The 17,165-nt window shown below is 44.3% G+C and overlaps 2 protein-coding genes across 5 annotated transcripts in view; one reads left to right on the plus strand and one right to left on the minus strand.

The window, feature by feature from the left end:
- Positions 1-4,918, plus strand: PDCD5 (programmed cell death 5). The gene is made up of 6 exons (XM_064386731.1): positions 1-115; positions 1,730-1,770; positions 2,888-2,949; positions 3,376-3,467; positions 3,697-3,768; positions 3,982-4,918. Exons 1-6 carry the CDS (start codon positions 50-52, stop codon positions 4,027-4,029), a joined length of 381 nt encoding a protein of 126 aa, XP_064242801.1. The 5' UTR covers positions 1-49; the 3' UTR covers positions 4,030-4,918.
- Positions 4,919-5,626: 708 nt separating this feature from the next.
- ANKRD27 (ankyrin repeat domain 27) overlaps positions 5,627-17,165 on the minus strand; it is a 55,281-nt gene continuing 43,742 nt past the window's right edge. For all 4 annotated transcript variants that reach the window (XM_064386726.1, XM_064386724.1, XM_064386725.1 and 1 more), the window contains exons 22-29: positions 16,934-17,056; positions 14,965-15,162; positions 13,790-13,909; positions 13,143-13,304; positions 11,108-11,216; positions 9,609-9,690; positions 9,010-9,082; positions 5,627-7,272 (exon numbers count right to left, since the gene is read on the minus strand). In XM_064386726.1, coding sequence (XP_064242796.1) covers positions 7,012-7,272; positions 9,010-9,082; positions 9,609-9,690; positions 11,108-11,216; positions 13,143-13,304; positions 13,790-13,909; positions 14,965-15,162; positions 16,934-17,056 — 1,128 coding nt within the window. In that variant the 3' untranslated portion in view covers positions 5,627-7,011. The remainder of the gene's footprint in view (positions 7,273-9,009; positions 9,083-9,608; positions 9,691-11,107; positions 11,217-13,142; positions 13,305-13,789; positions 13,910-14,964; positions 15,163-16,933; positions 17,057-17,165) is intronic.

A 17,165-nucleotide genomic window follows, 5' to 3' on the forward strand; every position in this document is an offset into this window, starting at 1 on the left:
GCAGCGCTCGGCGGTGGATTGGCAGCGCCTGGCGCGGGCGGCCTCAGCCATGGCGGACGAGGAGCTGGAGGCGCTGCGGCAGCGGCGGCTGGGCGAGATCCGGGCCGAGCACGGGGTGAGGGCACGGGCGAGATCCGGGCCGAGCACGGGGTGAGGGCACGGGCGAGATCCGGGCCGAGCACGGGGTGAGGGCACGGGCGAGATCCGGGCCGAGCACGGGGTGAGGGCACGGGCGAGATCCGGGCCGAGCACGGGGTGAGGGCGCGGGCGAGATCCGGGCCGAGCACGGGCTGAGGGAATGGGAGGATGAGGGCCGAGCACGGGCCGAGGCAGCGGCCCGCCCTCCGCCCGAAGCGCTCTCGGGGCTGGAGGGAAGAGGAGAGGCGTGCCGGGGCCGGGGGAAGCGGGAGCAGGCCCGGCCGTGCCGGAGCTTGGCTGGGAGCGGCACCGAGCGCAGCCCCGGCCCCGCCGCCCCTGCTGCCGCTCCTGGCCTGGGAGCTGCGGCACACGAGCGGTCCCGGCCCCGGTCACTCACTATTCCGTGGATTGCCTTCCTCGCCTTTCCAGCATCTGTTTTCAGAGCTGAATCACAGAATCGTTAGGGCTGGAATGAACTTTTGGAAATCATCCAGTCCAGCCTCTCGCCAGGGCAGAGTCATCTGGAGCAGCTGGCCCAGGAGCGTGTCCCGGTGGGTTTGGAATGTCTCCAGAGACTCCACTGGCCAGCTGCTCCAGTGCTCTGCCACCCTCCATGGAAAGAAGTTCTTCCTCGTGTTGAAGTGAAACTTGTGTTTTAGTTATGGCCATTGCTCCTTGTCCTGTGCTGGGCACCACTGCAGGGAGTTGGACACCACGCTCTGGCACAATCCATGTATGGATTTATCTGAAGTGTTAGTTTTGTTCCTGTGAAGGAGCTCTACCTCCAGCCAGCCCCATTTCCTCTGTGTGGTTTTCCATCCTGCTTTCACACCTTTAATTGTTACCTGCAAAATCTAAGGTGTTGATTCCATAGAAAGTTGAGGGGTTTTTTGGTTTTTTGTTACTTGTTTCTGAATAGTCACCAGTAATAAGTTGAAGACTCAAATGACCCCAGCCCAGCTTTTCTTTCTCAGTTTATTCAGGCAGACCCTGTATTTGAAGATGTGCCTGTAGGTACTACAGGAATAGTGACTTGGAAGTTTTCCCCTTTTGTTTTTCATATGTATTGGTGTTTAATGCAGGAACCAGCCCTTGTAGAACCCCCCTCATTAACTTTTCATTGGTTTCAGGAGTTAGACTTGCTGATCCTTGTGGGTTCTTCCAGCTCAGAGTGCTCCATGATTCTGTGATTCTGGGATTGCAGCTGCCAAGCTGAGAATGTGTTAGGTTTCACTTTCCTTATCCTTAACTTCCTCTAATGGATCCATAATGCTTTTGTCAGTTTTCTGGGCTTTGGAGAAGCCTGTTATCCTAGAGCTAAGGGGAAGGCCTCTTTCCCAGCCCCAGGAATTGTGCACAGCCCAGGAGCAGCTCACCCCACTGTGGGCATGACTGCGCTGTGAGGAGAGCAGAGGGTGCCACATTCATTTATCTGCTAGGGCAGCAGATTCCCATTTCCAGGATCTCATCCATGGGCAGGCAGGTTTAGCAAGCTGGTTTATGTTCCATCCACGCTGCTGGAATGTTTTAACTTTCTGTCCTGTGTGGAGTGATTCTGGATTGTGATGTTTGCTCTGATCTCCTCCTCCAGGATCCTTCCGCTGACCCGTCGCAACAGGAAGCAAAGCAGAGGTATAAATGAGACTATTGAATTCTTTAACCATTTACTTTTTTTTTTTTTAAGTATTTAATTTCTTTGGAATGCTGCCCCACATTTGTTTAGTTGCTGGGAAAACCACCCCCAAAGGAACTGAAATGGACCAAAGGTTTGGTGCAGGTGTGGCTCCCGTGCCATGACCATTCTGCCTGAGCCCTGCTGGGCTGGGAGGGCAGATGAGGAAGCAGCAGCAGCTCATTTTCCCTTGGCCTTGTCTGAGTCAGTGACCTCCTGAGCTGCAGTGATACAGTTGGGTGCTCTGGGGACATCATCCCTCCCACTGCCACCTGCTTCTGGAGGGCAGAATCCTTGGCTCCTCAGGGTTGGTAGGAGTTCATGATGCAAGTCTTGAAGGCTGGCAGAACTCCTCCCAAACTGGTGCTTTTTGTCTGTGGTGAGTTTGGGTTGGGTTTGGCTGTTATTGCAGTGGCAGGAGCCTTTCCCAGCTGATTTGATTTTTCTGGGATACCTTTTCCAGTTAAAGAGCTGAAGCAAAATTATTTTTGTCAAAGCTCAGTGGGGGAACAGTGTTCAATATTTGTGCTGAGGGGAAAATTGTAAACAAGTGTTTGAGAGCTGACTTTGCACAGTTCAAGTCTGTATAAACTAAAGTTTCATAAACTAAAGCTCCAGCTTTGCAGATACTTATATCAAATATTTTACATACATGGGGACTTAGTGAAAAGTTCTAAATACATAAATGAGCTTTGGTTTTGGAATTGCATGGACCATTCCTTGTGCCTGTTCTACCATGCATTGCCTTGGGGTGAATTCCACATGGATAAATGCAGGATCTAAAGAGCAGCACAGCTTTTGTCTCTTAAAATGTGATCATAAGCAGTGAGAAGGTGTAAGTATGGAACTCCACCTTGGTTTCTTGGAAGATGTTGCCAGCTGTGTAAGTTCAGTAATGGGAAGTGTCCATAAGAAATGGACATTCCCAGGACAGGAAATGCTGTTAAAGATGGAAGGTTTGAAGTGACCTCAAGCCACTTCCACGAATCCAAAGTCTTCTGAAGTTTGCTGTTCTGTGCATGTTATTTTAGGTGTTTGAAATCCCACTTTTAATGTGTGCTTCACTTTTCCTTACAGGGAAGCAGAGATAAGAAATACTATTTTAGCTCAAGTTCTTGATCAAGCAGCTCGTGCAAGATGTGAGTATCCAAGTAACTTTGAATAAAAAATACTCATCTCAGTGACTCCTCAGAAGTGTGTGGTAGAGGCCAGACTAGAGAAATACTGGTTTTGCTGAGAAGATAAAACTTGCAGCTTTTCAGTTGGCAATATCACTGATTAGAAGGGAGACGCTAATGAGGATCTGAATTAGGTTTATGTTTTGGTTTTTATTTAAATTAATAGAAGGAATTATATGGAGAGTCAGAGTTGTTTAATCAGGAGCAAATATTTAAAATTAAGAAATATAACTGTCTTGTACCTGGCATAAATGAAAATGCCTTTTTCAATTTATTTCATGACCCTGGCATGAAAATTGTTTCCTAGGGACATTTCTCACTTTGTTACTAATGAAGGTGTTGGAGAATGTTCTAAACCCAACTGAACAGAGCCTGTTTTTGTTGCAGTAAGCAATTTAGCACTTGTGAAACCAGACAAAGCAAAAGCAGTAGAGAATTATCTTATACAGATGGCAAGATTTGGACAGCTAGCTGGAAAGGTGAGTATATTTCCTAATTCTTTCTCACATATATTTATTTTTAAACCAAATTCACTCTAAAAAAGAGATGGTTATAATAGCTGTAAGTTAAATTAACTGTAAATAGCTCCTAAAGACTATTATTTAATTCCATCAAAAACCTTTTGTAAGAAAGGAAATTGTGATTCAGTTGTTTGATACTAAGCATCTCTCAGAGTGTGTTTATCCACATTTTGTTTGACTTTCCTAGGTATCAGAACAAGGTTTGATAGAAATCCTTGAAAAAGTGAGTCAGCAAACAGAAAAGAAAACAACAGTGAAGGTGAGTTCTCTTTCCTATATGTGATGTTGTATAAAGTAGAGCAGCAGAATTGCACGTGTGGGACCAGGTCAGGGTGGAAGTTTGTGTTTGCACCTCTTGCCCTGCCCTGGAGGGTGCTGGGGTTCCATCAGAGCAGTCCTGCACTGGGAAAGGCTTGTGCCAGCCTGCATTCACCATGACCCTTCAGTCTTCACTTTATGTATTTCATTTTAGTTCAACAGAAGGAAAGTGTTGGATTCTGATGAAGAGGATGACTACTAATACTACTGTAAGGCTGCCAAACAATAGCCTGGAACAATGCTGTTAGCAGGCAGAATGCAAGATCTGGAAATGTTTACGCTTCTTGACTTTTTTTTTATTATTATAAAAGGCCAACAAATAACTTGTAAAATAAATCTGAGAAGGGGGATTTTATAACTTAAGGTTTTGTAGTATAAGAGGCCTGAGCAGTGTGGGGTTCCCCATGGCTTCATTAGCATGAATGTTTTGTTACCCCTTCCTCACTGTAAGCTCTGCTTTCAGCCACTGCACACACTTAACTTGCTGTTACTGGAGATGCAAACACAAGTGAGCCAGGGAACAGCCACTCAGAGTTTCAGTCTGCCCAGACTCTGTCACAGCAGTGTCAGAAAGGAGATTGCTGAGCCCCTGAGGGATGCCTGCCCCCCAGCCACTGGCTCTCAAGTCCTTACTGGAGATTTTAAAATGAAGGTATCCAAATAGTGTTTGGATCAGGGGATTCCTATCAGGCAGTCTGTAAAGAAATGTTACCAGCAAAGAGCTGAGCTGTTCCTTGTGAGTTCCTGGGCTTTCAAACAAAGCAAGTTAACTGTGTCACACACAGCACTGTTCAGACACTTGGTATCCTGTATCTTACAACTACCTCCACTTTTATCAAATGGCTGGAGCGTTTCTTACCTGGAAAAAAAGACCCTTTTCCTAAACTCTGCAACTCCTGCATGCATAAAGTGAAACTGAACTTGTGCTGTACGTTTATTCAAGAATATGGTTATGGAAATCAGTAGGATGAATACTGTAATGTGCTGATAAACTCTCCCACCACAACCCCCTTACGTGACATAATTTAACAGGATCGTGTAGGATTCCAACTGCAGTGTTTTTTGGAACAGAATAAACTTATTTCAAGTGAGCACTAGTGGGTGTGTTTTTCATCTTGTCTGAATGTGGTTAAAGATATGAAACATTTGTTATTTTTGTTTCATTTGGTTTAGACTGTGCATTTTGCTTCTCTGTGTTAGTAATTAGGATGTCTTAGCTGTAGCGATACCCTGAGTGCCAAATTTCTTCAGACCTACCACCCTTACTGAGTCTGAAGCCAAAGTTTGGTGAACTGATTTTTTTATCTATATGGTTGAGAAATCTGAAGAAAAATTTAGTTAAATGTATGCTACAATGAAACACAAGCAAAATTCTCACTGTAATTTAGAAATCAGATCTATAACAGTCTACTAGATCTTAAATATATGGATTATTCGTGCTACAGGTAAGGGCCAATGACTTACTCTGAGTCATCTTTATAGTTTCACAAGAAGGAAAAACCTGTTTTACCTCTTTCCTTTTGACTTGTAATAGCTGAACTTTCTTTCTTTTTAATTGGAATGTGGATCTAGAAAAGGAGGTTACGTGAAAATGCTCAGTTTCACTAACAGTTCTATTTTGTACACATCTGTGCATAAATCTACAACCACACAACCTAATAAAGTTATCTGTAAATGTAGGAGGAAGGAAAGTTCAAGAGTAATAAACACAAGGCAAGATCTTCAAATGCCTACAAAACCAAGCAAGAAAATCTGTAATAGACTCAATATTTGGACAAAAGCACTCAAAGAAACCAGCATTTGCAAGAGTTCTTTTACTAGTTTTTTCTTCCCATCATTTGGCACAAATCCAAGGCACATCAGAAAATCAGATGAACTCATAAATTATTAGAAAAATAAACACATTACCCTCAAATCCAAATGTCATTTGACATTTTACCTCTTAGATTAAAAAGTTATCTGAAAAACCCAGCACTATCTTCCAGCTTTGTATTTTGCCAGTTTACTAATACCACAGTTAAAAGAAAGAGAATTATCTATACAAATAAAACACAAGCTGGATGTGATGAGCCAAGAATAAAAAAATACTGCACTGCAAAACCTGGCTCGTGCTATTTACAGCTTGTCCTCCCTTAACCGAACAGTAGAAAATGAAGTTCAAATCCAAGCAGCCACTTGGTAGTTCCCTGTCAGCTTTCAGTTCTTCAGGGATCAACCGGGGCAGGATTTGGCCTATTCCAGCCAGTGCTCACTGATGTGAGAGGTACCTTTCATAATGGCAATGTCACCTTTTTAAAGCAGTCCAGAGCAGGCTCTGAAGCAGTTTTGGCTGTGGATGTTGCCCACGATCAGAATTGTGAATATTTGTGCATTTTTGCATTACTTACTTTAGAGTAGGGGAAAAGCAACTTAAATGCATGCTACAATGAAACACAAGCAAGCACCTTGTGCTTGCTTCTGCCTTTTTATGAGGCTGTGAACAGTGAGTCCAAAGTTCAGCTTTGACAAGGGCTCTCCACTTTTTCTCCAGTATCTTGGTTCCTCTGTAAGAACTTGATCTTGCAGCTCCAGTGCAGGGGAGCATTTTTGAGATATTAGAAAGGATTACATCCCTTCACATTAGTAAAGGAGATGTTATGGATTATTGTTTACCCAGCTACTGAAATATACACAAATATATATTATAATGGTTTGTAACATTACAGTAAAAATAGAGACATTTCAATTACCTCTGGCAATAAATACCTTGTTATCCAATATATCTTTTTATATATATAAATATATTTATATTCTGAATGTAGTGATAAAAACTGAAAATGCAAAAATTATTCAAAGACTTTTAAAACAAAGTGGGTGGCTGAAAAATAAAATACAGGGTTTCATTTGGTTTACTGTTACATAGAATGTTTTACTAAGTGCTGAATAGAATAGGAAAGTTGTTTTACTGTCTTCATCTCGTTGTGTCCCTGTTAGTGAGATCAGTAATGACCTGGCTGTGTGGTCACCTCCAACACGAACAGAGGAGTCAGGCCCCAGGGTGCCAGAACATTCCAGCTGTGCTGCAGAGCCTGTGCCTGCTCTGAGCGGGGGTGTGTGAATGTCACTGACAGCAACACACAGGGAAGGGCTTCTGAAATTCACACCACCAGCTTGCTCAGCTGCGGGCTGCAGATCCGTGCTGCCTTCAGTGATGTGAGGCTGAACTGTGCTGGTCCTGGGGCTGTGGCACCCCGGGCTCTGCAGGGCTGCAGGAGCCCCCGGCGCTGCCCACGCTGACCACATTGACCGTGTGTCTGCGCTGCAGCAATCTGCTCCTGGCAGCAGCTGCCATGCCAGCATCCTCCACTATCTCACCACTGCACCCCGAGTCAGGCACCTGGCCTGTGCTCTGCTCCAGCATTCCAACAGATTTTAATTTGCTTTTATCAAAGCTTTTAATAGCCATCTGTGAGGAGAGAGAAATGGTACGTTAAAAGCATCTGCTTTCTTCATTAAAAAGGGAAGTTAATATATTGTTTCTAGAACATTATTATCACATGAATTTCATGACACTGAGAACACAGCCAAGATTAAAATAGCATACTTTTTAAGAGAGTAATTATATTTGTGCTACATATGAGAAAAAAAGAAGCCAGCCTGCCCCAGGCTACACACACATCAGTACCAGACTGAAAACATAACAGACATTCCAAAACTTATTTTCATCTCACTATCCCAACAGCATCCCAACTCTTCTAAACACCATTTCTAATACAAGTTTCAATGCACTTGAAATTAACAGCCATTTCTTTTAATATTAAGAAAAGTGGAAGCAGTAACAGACAGGGACACCCAGGTACTGCTGAAGGCAAAGGCAGTTTTCCCTTCCAGAGGTCACCTGTCAGGGAAGAGACACTCACCCTCCCCACCCCTTAGTGCCTCTTTCTGGTCATTGCAGCTATTCACATCTTCCATTTCCACACCTGCTCCTGTTTCTGCTGTACAGGGTGCATGGCTGGCCTGCATTACTGGCCACTCTGCAAATGTTCAAATGACCAGAAGAAATAAAGAGAATGCAAGCATGCTAATGACGGATCTCCTTAGACAAGAACGAAAGGAGAAAGTAGCATTTTTACTGAAATAATGGAAACAGTCTTGAAAAAGCTGCAGACAGAGGTTAGGCACATTTAAATCCACTAACAATTCAGAGCTGAATGGACTCAAGAATTAGTTCAGCCACAGCTGTATGAACTCACAACCACAGAACAGGGCTGGAGTGCTCTGTATCAGGGTCACATATTGGTTTTCTGACACCTGTGTACTGAAATTATATACTGCCTTCAGTGATCCAGAGTTATAAAATGTAAATCCCAAGTTAAGTAGTGGAATATTACAGTTTAGGAGGAATTAATAAAATATTACGGCTTTATAGGATTAATTTAGCGTTCTCAGGGCTTTTGGCAAATACTCAGTCTTCTAAGGGCTGTAGGAAAAGGAAGAGAATCCCATTTTCCAGAAGGACATGAGTTGCAGAGTCTGCATTTCCAAGGCTGTGTCAGTCTAATGATGGGCAGCTGCTGGACTAACCTGGTAAAAACTGTTTTGTTTTGGACAGGTCATTTTTCTCTTGATTTAGTGTTCTGAGATGGCTCAGCAGAAGATGCAATGAGAGTCAAAGGCAGTGCAAAGGAGGTAGAAGGAGCACAAGCTCTGGAGAAGGCAGCATCCAGCAGCTGGTGTGGGTGTCACTGCACCCCAAGCAGAGGTGAATCTATTACATACATTTGTGTCACAGCTGACAATGCAACATGCAGTTTGCTGTCACCCTTGCAGACTCCTCTTACAAAGCAAACCTCAATTTCAATTCACTGAAAAATGTCTCTCTTGCCAGAGCAAGCTACAGCTCCACGAAGCTGCAGTTTTTCAGTTGTAGGTTTTGCTGGACATGACACAGAAAACAAGACAGAGATGAAGCCTGCAGTTAAGAGGCTTAAGAAACTTGAAAGAATGAAATGCTCAAGAGGTGTCATAGAAGCACCACTGAAGTTTGAACCATGATGAAATTTGGCAAACAGGTCAGAACTTCTGTGATTCAACGACCACCACTAGTAAACTTTCTCTTACATCTACCCAGAGTAATAACAGAGCAAACTAACATATTGGCTGTAATGTAAGAATAATCTGAGCAAGTATTTCCACTTACCTGGTGCAGTAAGTGGTAGTCAAAATTAGGGACACTTTTATCTCTTGTTATTGTTTTCCGTAAGTGTTTTTCTCTAAAGAAGATTTGAAAGAAATCAAATAAATTAAATGTGTTCACATAAGCCTTTCATAAAAGCCTCTCTCAGAGCTCCACAAGGTGGAACTGTCTCACCAGAGACCGGCAGCTCCCTGACAACACCTTCCCAGAGCTGCAGCCTACTCGTATTCCCTGTATTTTACTATGGAATATACATTAGGGCTTAAAAAGATACTGAGCAAAACCCAACCAGTGAGTGAACACCACTAGAGTATTTTTAAGCAGTCTGGCTCTGAAATGCTTAACTGATGGTACACCAAGTATTAGTGCAATCCCAATTTTAGATACATTTTCAAGCCCTCCCTCTCCACCCTAGTGAGCCTGTCGTGCCCAGAACATCTGCCTGGGGATGTGACCGTGCCATCCCTGCAGGATTAACATCCACTGGCATGCCACTGCCATGTGTAACCACCCCTGACCCACTCTGGGCCTTTGTTAGCAGCTGCACTTCTCATTTGCTTATGGGAAACAAGAACAAACTCTGAGCAAGCTTCTCTGCTTACTTGTTAAATCTGTTAATTGATTGGACCAGTTGAAGTTGTCTGTTTATGGGATCATCGGCTTCCTCACAGGGCTTAGGATGCACTGGGGATTTAAAAGAAAAGGCAGCTAAAATTACAACTGAGTCTCACTTAGGAATTAAAAAACACAGTTCTGATTTTAAATTGACCATAAAGCTATAACAGTGCTAACTTGAATTAGAGTGGTGATTTGTCTTTGGAAATTTTAAAAACTTTTAAGTTGCAGATACAACCATTCTTCCTCAGATAAAACAACTGGCCAAGCTTCTAAAGAAACTGTAATTCTGGACTTTGAGGCCCTGAATTCCAGTTTTTACCAACCTGAATTAACACACAGATGCTAAACCACCTCTTCATTACTATTACTCACTCATATCTTCTATTGCTCTTTTAGAACTATTCAACATATTTGAAAGAACTATTCTCAATTTTAGGTGTCAGCACGCTGTGATTAATTGTGATTTTCTATTAAACAGACATTGACAATCTTTCTGAGGGAGGAAAGCAAGAGTTACTTAGAACACTCATGGGTGCTGAAATGGGCACTCTTGCTCCTCATTTTCCCTGACTCCTGCTTTGCAGCCTCCCTGTTTTCTTCCTACAGTCCTGGTGGCTTCATGTCCTTTGCTGAGCTGTCCAGCTCAGGGGGCACAGCTTTTCTTACATCCCCAGGGTAGTGAACTTGAAAATTCACCTGAAAAACTTCTGAGCCAGCATAATGGGAGCAGTGATCAGAAGCTGGGGGTGAGGAGGGAGAATCTGTGATCCTTAAACTCCATCTCAGAGGCTGCTTAGGCACATTAAGATAGGGCCATGTGTCAAATCCTTCAAGGAGTGAAATAACTTTGAATCGTTGAATATAACATATAATGTTATTGCTAAAAAAGGGGAATGTCAGAGTTTACACTGCAAGGCAAAAGGTACAAAAGGTATCAAAAGGATGGTAACTCATCCTTCCCAAGGCACTGGGGCCCTGCTGCAGCCCAGCTGTGCTGACACTGCACCTCGTGGCCACACGGTGCCACCTCCTGCCACTTGCTCAAAGTCCTCTGCAAACTCTCTGGAAGGTTCACAGTCACCTCTGTAGCTCTCATTTCTGTCCCAAAACATGACAGACAGTAACTAATGAAGAGTCCCTCCCTGACCTGTTTTAGGGCAATATAAATGACACCCGACAGTCATTTAAATCTGTTTTGCTTTGCACTGAAATGCACAGTTCTACATGGCCCATTATATAATCTCATATGTGGTGTGTTTTTACCTTTAAATGGTTTTGTAGGTAAAATTCACACATACACCCCAAAGTAGGTGAAAACTAAGTTTGAAGCAATGTCATGAGTAGAATACAAAGTCTGCTGCATTTAGTTACAGTATTTTAGGTGTTACCTATCATAAATATGAAAAATAATTGACTGTTCTATTATTGTATGTATAGCAATTACATCCCTTTTTATTCATACCAGTGGAAATATCACAGGTACCTTTTTTCCTTATCTTGCCAGTAACGTGCTGCTCACTCTCCTTCTCTGCCTCTGCTGATGTGGGGACACAGCTTGGTGCTGCTTCCAGCAACTTCATGATGTTTGAATTCTTGATTTTAAGGGTTTCCATTTTTACCATTATTGAAGAAAAAGAAAAACAAGAGTAGATTTTAGTATTTCAGTCTGGGCAGAGCGTGTTAATTAATGCTTCTATGAATCAATACAACACACATAAAATAACTCATTATAAAAACAAACTTCATTCTGTATCATTCTGAGTAGGGGCAAAATCAGTGTGCCACAAGTTACACTGTAAAGCAGTGATGACGTTGGAGTCCTGACCTCTTATTTTAAGCTGCATTACTTATGGTTAAGCCAATTTCAGTTTAAATGGTAACATACATACCAAAATTGATTCAGTACAGAACTTTGTGGTCATTAAGGTACATCTCAGAGGCCATTTAAGCACATTAGGATAGGAGCCATGTATCAAATCCTTTAACGAGTGAAATAATTCTGTATAATTTAATATTACATATAATGTTATTGCTATTAATAAAGGGGAAGGCCAGAGTGATCTATTGCAAGATAAAAGGAACCAAAAGGTTTGAAGGGCAGAAGATAATGGATGGGACAAGGAACCCTGCTGCCAGCACAACTGATTAGTGCAAGGTGTTTGTTTGCACATCCAACTTCTGCTGTCTCTGCCATTACAGAGGTTTGAATGTTAATTTTATTTAGGTCTGTGCTTCCACTCTTTCTAGACCCATGCTTTTAGTCTAGGATAACATTCTAGGAACACAACAGTTTCCCAGGCCCCTGGAACCATCGCCAGGCTGCCAAGGAGCAGGCATCAGCGTTCATGTCCCCACGAGAGCTGGGTGCAGCTCAGTGTCTGCAGCTCAGCGTGCGCAGCTCAGCGTGCGCGGCTCAGCGTGTGCAGCTCAGCGTGTGCAGCTCAGAGTGTGCGGCTCAGTGTGCAGCTCAGTGTGTGCAGCTCAGTGTGCAGCTCAGTGTGCAGCTCAGTGTGTGCAGCTCAGCGTGCGCAGCTCAGTGTGCAGCTCAGTGTGTGCAGCTCAGTGTGTGCGGCTCAGAGTGCAGCTCAGTGTGTGCGGCTCAGAGTGTGCGGCTCAGTGTGCAGCTCAGTGTGTGCAGCTCAGTGTGTGCAGCTCAGTGTGTGCAGCTCAGCGTGCGCAGCTCAGTGTGTGCAGCTCAGAGTGTGCTGCTCAGTGTGCAGCTCAGTGTGCAGCTTAGTGTGTGCAGCTCAGTGTGTGCAGCTCAATGTGTGCAGCTCAGTGTGCAGCTCAGTGTGCGCAGCTCAGTGTGTGCAGCTCAGTGTGTGCAGCTCAGAGTGTGCTGCTCAGTGTGCAGCTCAGTGTGCAGCTTAGTGTGTGCAGCTCAGTGTGTGCAGCTCAATGTGTGCAGCTCAGTGTGCAGCTCAGTGTGTGCAGCTCAGTGTGCAGCTCAGTGTGCGCAGCTCAGTGTGCAGCTCAGTGTGCGCAGCTCAGTGTGTGCAGCTCAGTGTGCGCAGCTCAGTGTGCAGCTCAGTGTGCGCAGCTCAATGTGTGCAGCTCAGTGTGTGCAGCTCAGTGTGCGCAGCTCAGTGTGCAGCTCAGTGTGTGCAGCTCAATGTGTGCAGCTCAGTGTGTGCAGCTCAGTGTGCGCAGCTCAGTGTGCGCAGCTCAGTGTGCAGCTCAGTGTGCGCAGCTCAATGTGTGCAGCTCAGTGTGCGCAGCTCAGTGTGCGCAGCTCAGTGTGCGCAGCTCAGCGTGTGCAGCTCAGCGTGTGCAGCTCAGTGTGCGCAGCTCAGTGTGCAGCTCAGTGTGCAGCTCAGTGTGTGCAGCTCAATGTGTGCAGCTCAGTGTGCAGCTCAGTGTGTGCAGCTCAGTGTGTGCAGCTCAGTGTGCGGCTCAGTGTGTGCGGCTCAGTGTGTGCAGCTCAGTGTGTGCAGCCCAGTGTGTGCAGCCCAGTGTGTGCAGCTCAGCATGCAGGTCAGCAGGAGCACAGCTCCCGTGGCAGGCAGGGCAGCACTCACGGGCTCGGCGCAGTCGGCGGGGGTGCAGCCGCGCTGGTTGCGCAGGTGCCGCAGGGCGCCGTGCTGCAGCAGCAATGCCACCAGCGCCTCGCTGCTGCGCGCCGCGGCCTCGTGCAGGGCCGTGCTGCCCTGGGCGTTGCAGAGGTTCACCGAGGCTCCGTGCTGCGGCAAAGGGAGATCACAGTCAGAAAGGAGCAGAGCAGTGCAGCTGCCCCAGTGCAGGCAGCCAGGGGCAGCTGCACCACCAGAGCCACAAGAACCCACCTGGCCACGTTACTGCCCCAACTCCCGGCCACAGCTGCATGGATCAGCTCACTTGGGTTTTGCATATATCTATTACACATGCCAAGCTTTAGAGATACTTAAGAAACCCCCAACCCTATGTGATAGAATCCCAGGCAAGAAAACCTGACACTGTCCACGTAAAAGTTCCATAAAAACAGCTACCTGTACAATAGCAAGGTAACATTTATCTAATTAACCTCTGTGAAGGGATGGGATTCAAAGGAGTAAGTCAACAAAAATTCTTACTTCTTTCCCCAAGTATTTCCCCCAAGCATAACTAAAAATACTGATCCTGAGTAGTGGGTAAGCACAGATATCACATAAGAAACACCAGCAGAACACTCTGTCTTCAGTGATCTTACCTGCAGCAACAGGGCAGTAGTCTCATAGTGACCATTCAAGCATGCATAAATTAAGGGAGTATTTCCATATATATCTTTTTTATTTTGTTTAGCATTGTAATCCATCAGACACTTTACCACCTATTGAAAGAAATAACAACGTCACTCTTACTGAGTAGGAGTACTGAGTTACTGAGTATGAAACTAATTGTCATATTTTAACACCTACTTTTAAAAAAGGAAAATGTAAGCAACTACAAGAAAGGCCAGAAAATAAAATTAGAGGTGTGTGAAAAACGAATATAACCAGTAACTTAACATCAAAACCAAACCACCACAGCAGCAGCACCCTTTTCCAAACTCATCACAACACCTGGAAGGAGTTCTTTATACTGTAATTACCCCATGAACTAATCTACAACTACCCCATTAATTAACCTACAACTCTGAGTTGTATTCTTGTTTTTTCTTGCTTCCCTAGTACTTTATCTTCCTATCACTTTCAAAATCCTCTTCTTTTTCGTCCTGCAGTCTTCAGCTCCTAATTTTTAAATAATTCTCCACTTTCCTAATTTTCCTAATTTTCTGCTTTTCTGCATCTTTCCATTTGCCGTTTTGCCCCTGGTTTTTCATGTTTGTTGTTCTCCTGTCTCATTTACTCTCTCTCCTGTATAGACACCCTCCCTCCATGGGCTCATGCTTCTCCTTCACTGCTTTTGCTTCCCTGACCTGAAGTGAGGGACGAGATACCTGCTGCCTCCAAGCTGCACTAGGCTCATGATCTAATTAAGGAGTTGAAATTACAGTAACTATTTAGTACTGTGGCTACTGAAGACACCAAGACACAAACATGACCCAGAGAAGAAGGTACAGAGGAATCAACACAGAAGATTCAGCTGCACAAGGGATGTTTAAAGCATTTGAAATACAACAGATATACCACTTGCATTAAACCAGTATTTTAGGTCATATATGCTTATATATAAAGTCATATACGCTTTCATAAAGAAAAGATGTCTACTGAAACGATTTCAGCTCAAAGTTCCCCTTTCCATCTGGAGATTTTAGACCAAAAACAAAAACCAGAACCGCCAAACTCATTCTCTCTGCTCCAGGCTTAGTCCGGTTGCTCATTCCCCCAGGCAGCGTTCAGTGGGTGCCAGGAGGCAGCGAGCTCTGTGCCAGGGCAGGGTTACCTGGGAGTGTCCCCTCTGGCAGGCCAGGTGCAGGGGAGCTGCCAGCTGCGCGTTCCTGGCGCTGGCGCTGGCGCCGTGGCGCAGCAGCAGCGACGCCAGCTCGCCGTGCCCGTGCAGGGCAGCCATGTGCAGCGGGGTGAAACCATCCTGGTTGGAAACGTTCACCCCCAGCCCGTTGGCACAGATCTTGGAAAGCTTCTGTTGAGGGAAACACACAATACAACTATAATCGTGCTGTGTTTTAATCAATGAAATAGCCAAATAAGTTTATATAAAACGGGCAGATGGGCTTTACAAGGAATTCTGCTAGAGCCTAATTTGAGGCCTTCAGAAAAAGTCAGTGAAGAAGAGCAGCTTGGTAGCATTTTTCAACAGAAAATTACTTTTATCGTTATCTCTTTTCTTCCAACATGGTAACTTCATGGAGATAATCCCAGACAAAGTATTCATGGTATTAAAAAGAGGCTAAAGCAGCACAGTTTGAGGCAGAAGTAAAATTGAAAGTTTTTGTACAGTTGTTAGGATGCTCATACTGGAGATGAGGCAGTGTTAATGAGTTACTCTGATTTATACAGATATTAATGCTTTTTGAAACAGACAATAAACAGCTCAATGCTACATGAAGCTTGAGGTACTAAGAATACAAACTAAAATTAATTTCATTCACTTGGAAGCAAGAGTGGCCCAGAGAACAGACTGCCTGGGGAGTCAGGATAAGGAAAGCACCTGGAGGACAGTTTACCCAGCTGTACAGAACATCCTCTTTCCCTCCTCTTGCAAACTGTGCCTGCCTGCCATTTACAGTGCTGCACAGCCTTTCATCCTGTGCTTTCAACCTGTGCCTGCCTAACACAGGGGCTAGGGTTAACCAACAAGTTCCTTCTTCCCATTCAGCAGACAAGTGAATTCCGCAGCAGATGCCATTCCCCTCCCTGCCAGCAATACAATGAGCTTCATGGACTCTGGCATCTTTAGCACAGGATCCCTGTCCTGCGGGCACAGGGACAGCCCTCACCCGGGCACGGTGTGAATGTGAAGCATTCGAGGACAACAGCACAAAATAAAGGTGTGGTGGCAGTGGGGAATTTCGAAGTTAAGCCATCTCACGGTGCTATTAACCCCAAAGCAGCCAATCAACTGAAAACTTGTACTTAAGTTTATTTTACAATTTATTTTACAATGACTTATCCAGTCATGTACACCTTCAGACACCTCCTGGGAGGCAAGTTATGGAATTTCTATTTCCAAAAGTCTGGGATTGTTCCATATGTAAAACAACAACAACAAAAACCCCAAACCAGAACCACATACACACACAAAAAACCCAAAAAACCAACCAAAAAACAACAAACAAACAAAAAAAACCATAGGAAGAGTGTATTGTAAAGCCTCTTCTATTCTACAGGGTGTGGTAATTTAGGGGGAAGGAAATCTTTGCAACTGAAAAGAAAGTCTTGGTAATTATATCAGATCTCTGAAGAGGCTTTAGATATGGCTTGCAGAAAAGATGCTGTGCAATTAAAAAAAGATTTATCAGCATTACATGGATTCTGGGATTAGCAGGTACTCCTTGCTGAACTGATTACTAACAGGTAAGTAGATATGCAGTGCCAGTAGCAGTGTAAACTAAGGAGAACCAGAGGCTTAGAAAAGAATGAATGTTTATTCAAAGTTGCCCAAACTTTCCTGACAGCACTCCACATATCCTAAAAGCAAATTGTGAAGTGTTCTCAATCCATTAGACATTGTGCAAGTCCATGAACACCATTCCTGTATCCAAAATTTTCACCAATTCCATTAAAAAAAGAACAATTTCACACCAGCAGATGAAGTGTGAAAATCTGTATATAGTTAATTTATTTTTAGAAGAGAGACAGAGGTGCTGGGCAATATGGATGCTCTTTCCCTGGAGCTGAAACGTACATTACAAGAATATAAATTATTCTTTTTACAGAATGAATATTCCAACCTTTTGTGCTGGCCCACATTTTGAGCACTGGCATAATGGATGGCAGAATTCTGGTTTTGATGTACTGGCTGTGTCATCCTCATCTTCCAAGTCTTCTTCCACCCATTCCAAGAGATAACGGACCTGGCATAAAAAGCAAATCCTTCTTTATAGAGTCCAAAAGTTCCATGTCCTAACAGATCTGCACATGCAGACAAGTCAGATTTGACAAACACACACTTGTGAGTCTCCC

Source organism: Passer domesticus, chromosome 12 (assembly GCF_036417665.1).
Source record: "Passer domesticus isolate bPasDom1 chromosome 12, bPasDom1.hap1, whole genome shotgun sequence".
Taxonomy (NCBI): Eukaryota; Metazoa; Chordata; class Aves; order Passeriformes; family Passeridae; genus Passer; species Passer domesticus.

Bases quoted from the DNA above. Each gene is read 5' to 3' on its own strand.
- PDCD5 (XM_064386731.1), top strand. From the start codon at position 50: ATGGCGGACGAGGAGCTGGAGGCGCTGCGGCAGCGGCGGCTGGGCGAG. The intron at 2,950-3,375 runs GTGAGTATCCAA...TTTTTGTTGCAG, and splicing joins TCAAGCAGCTCGTGCAAGAT to TAAGCAATTTAGCACTTGTG. The intron at 3,468-3,696 runs GTGAGTATATTT...TGACTTTCCTAG, and splicing joins TTGGACAGCTAGCTGGAAAG to GTATCAGAACAAGGTTTGAT.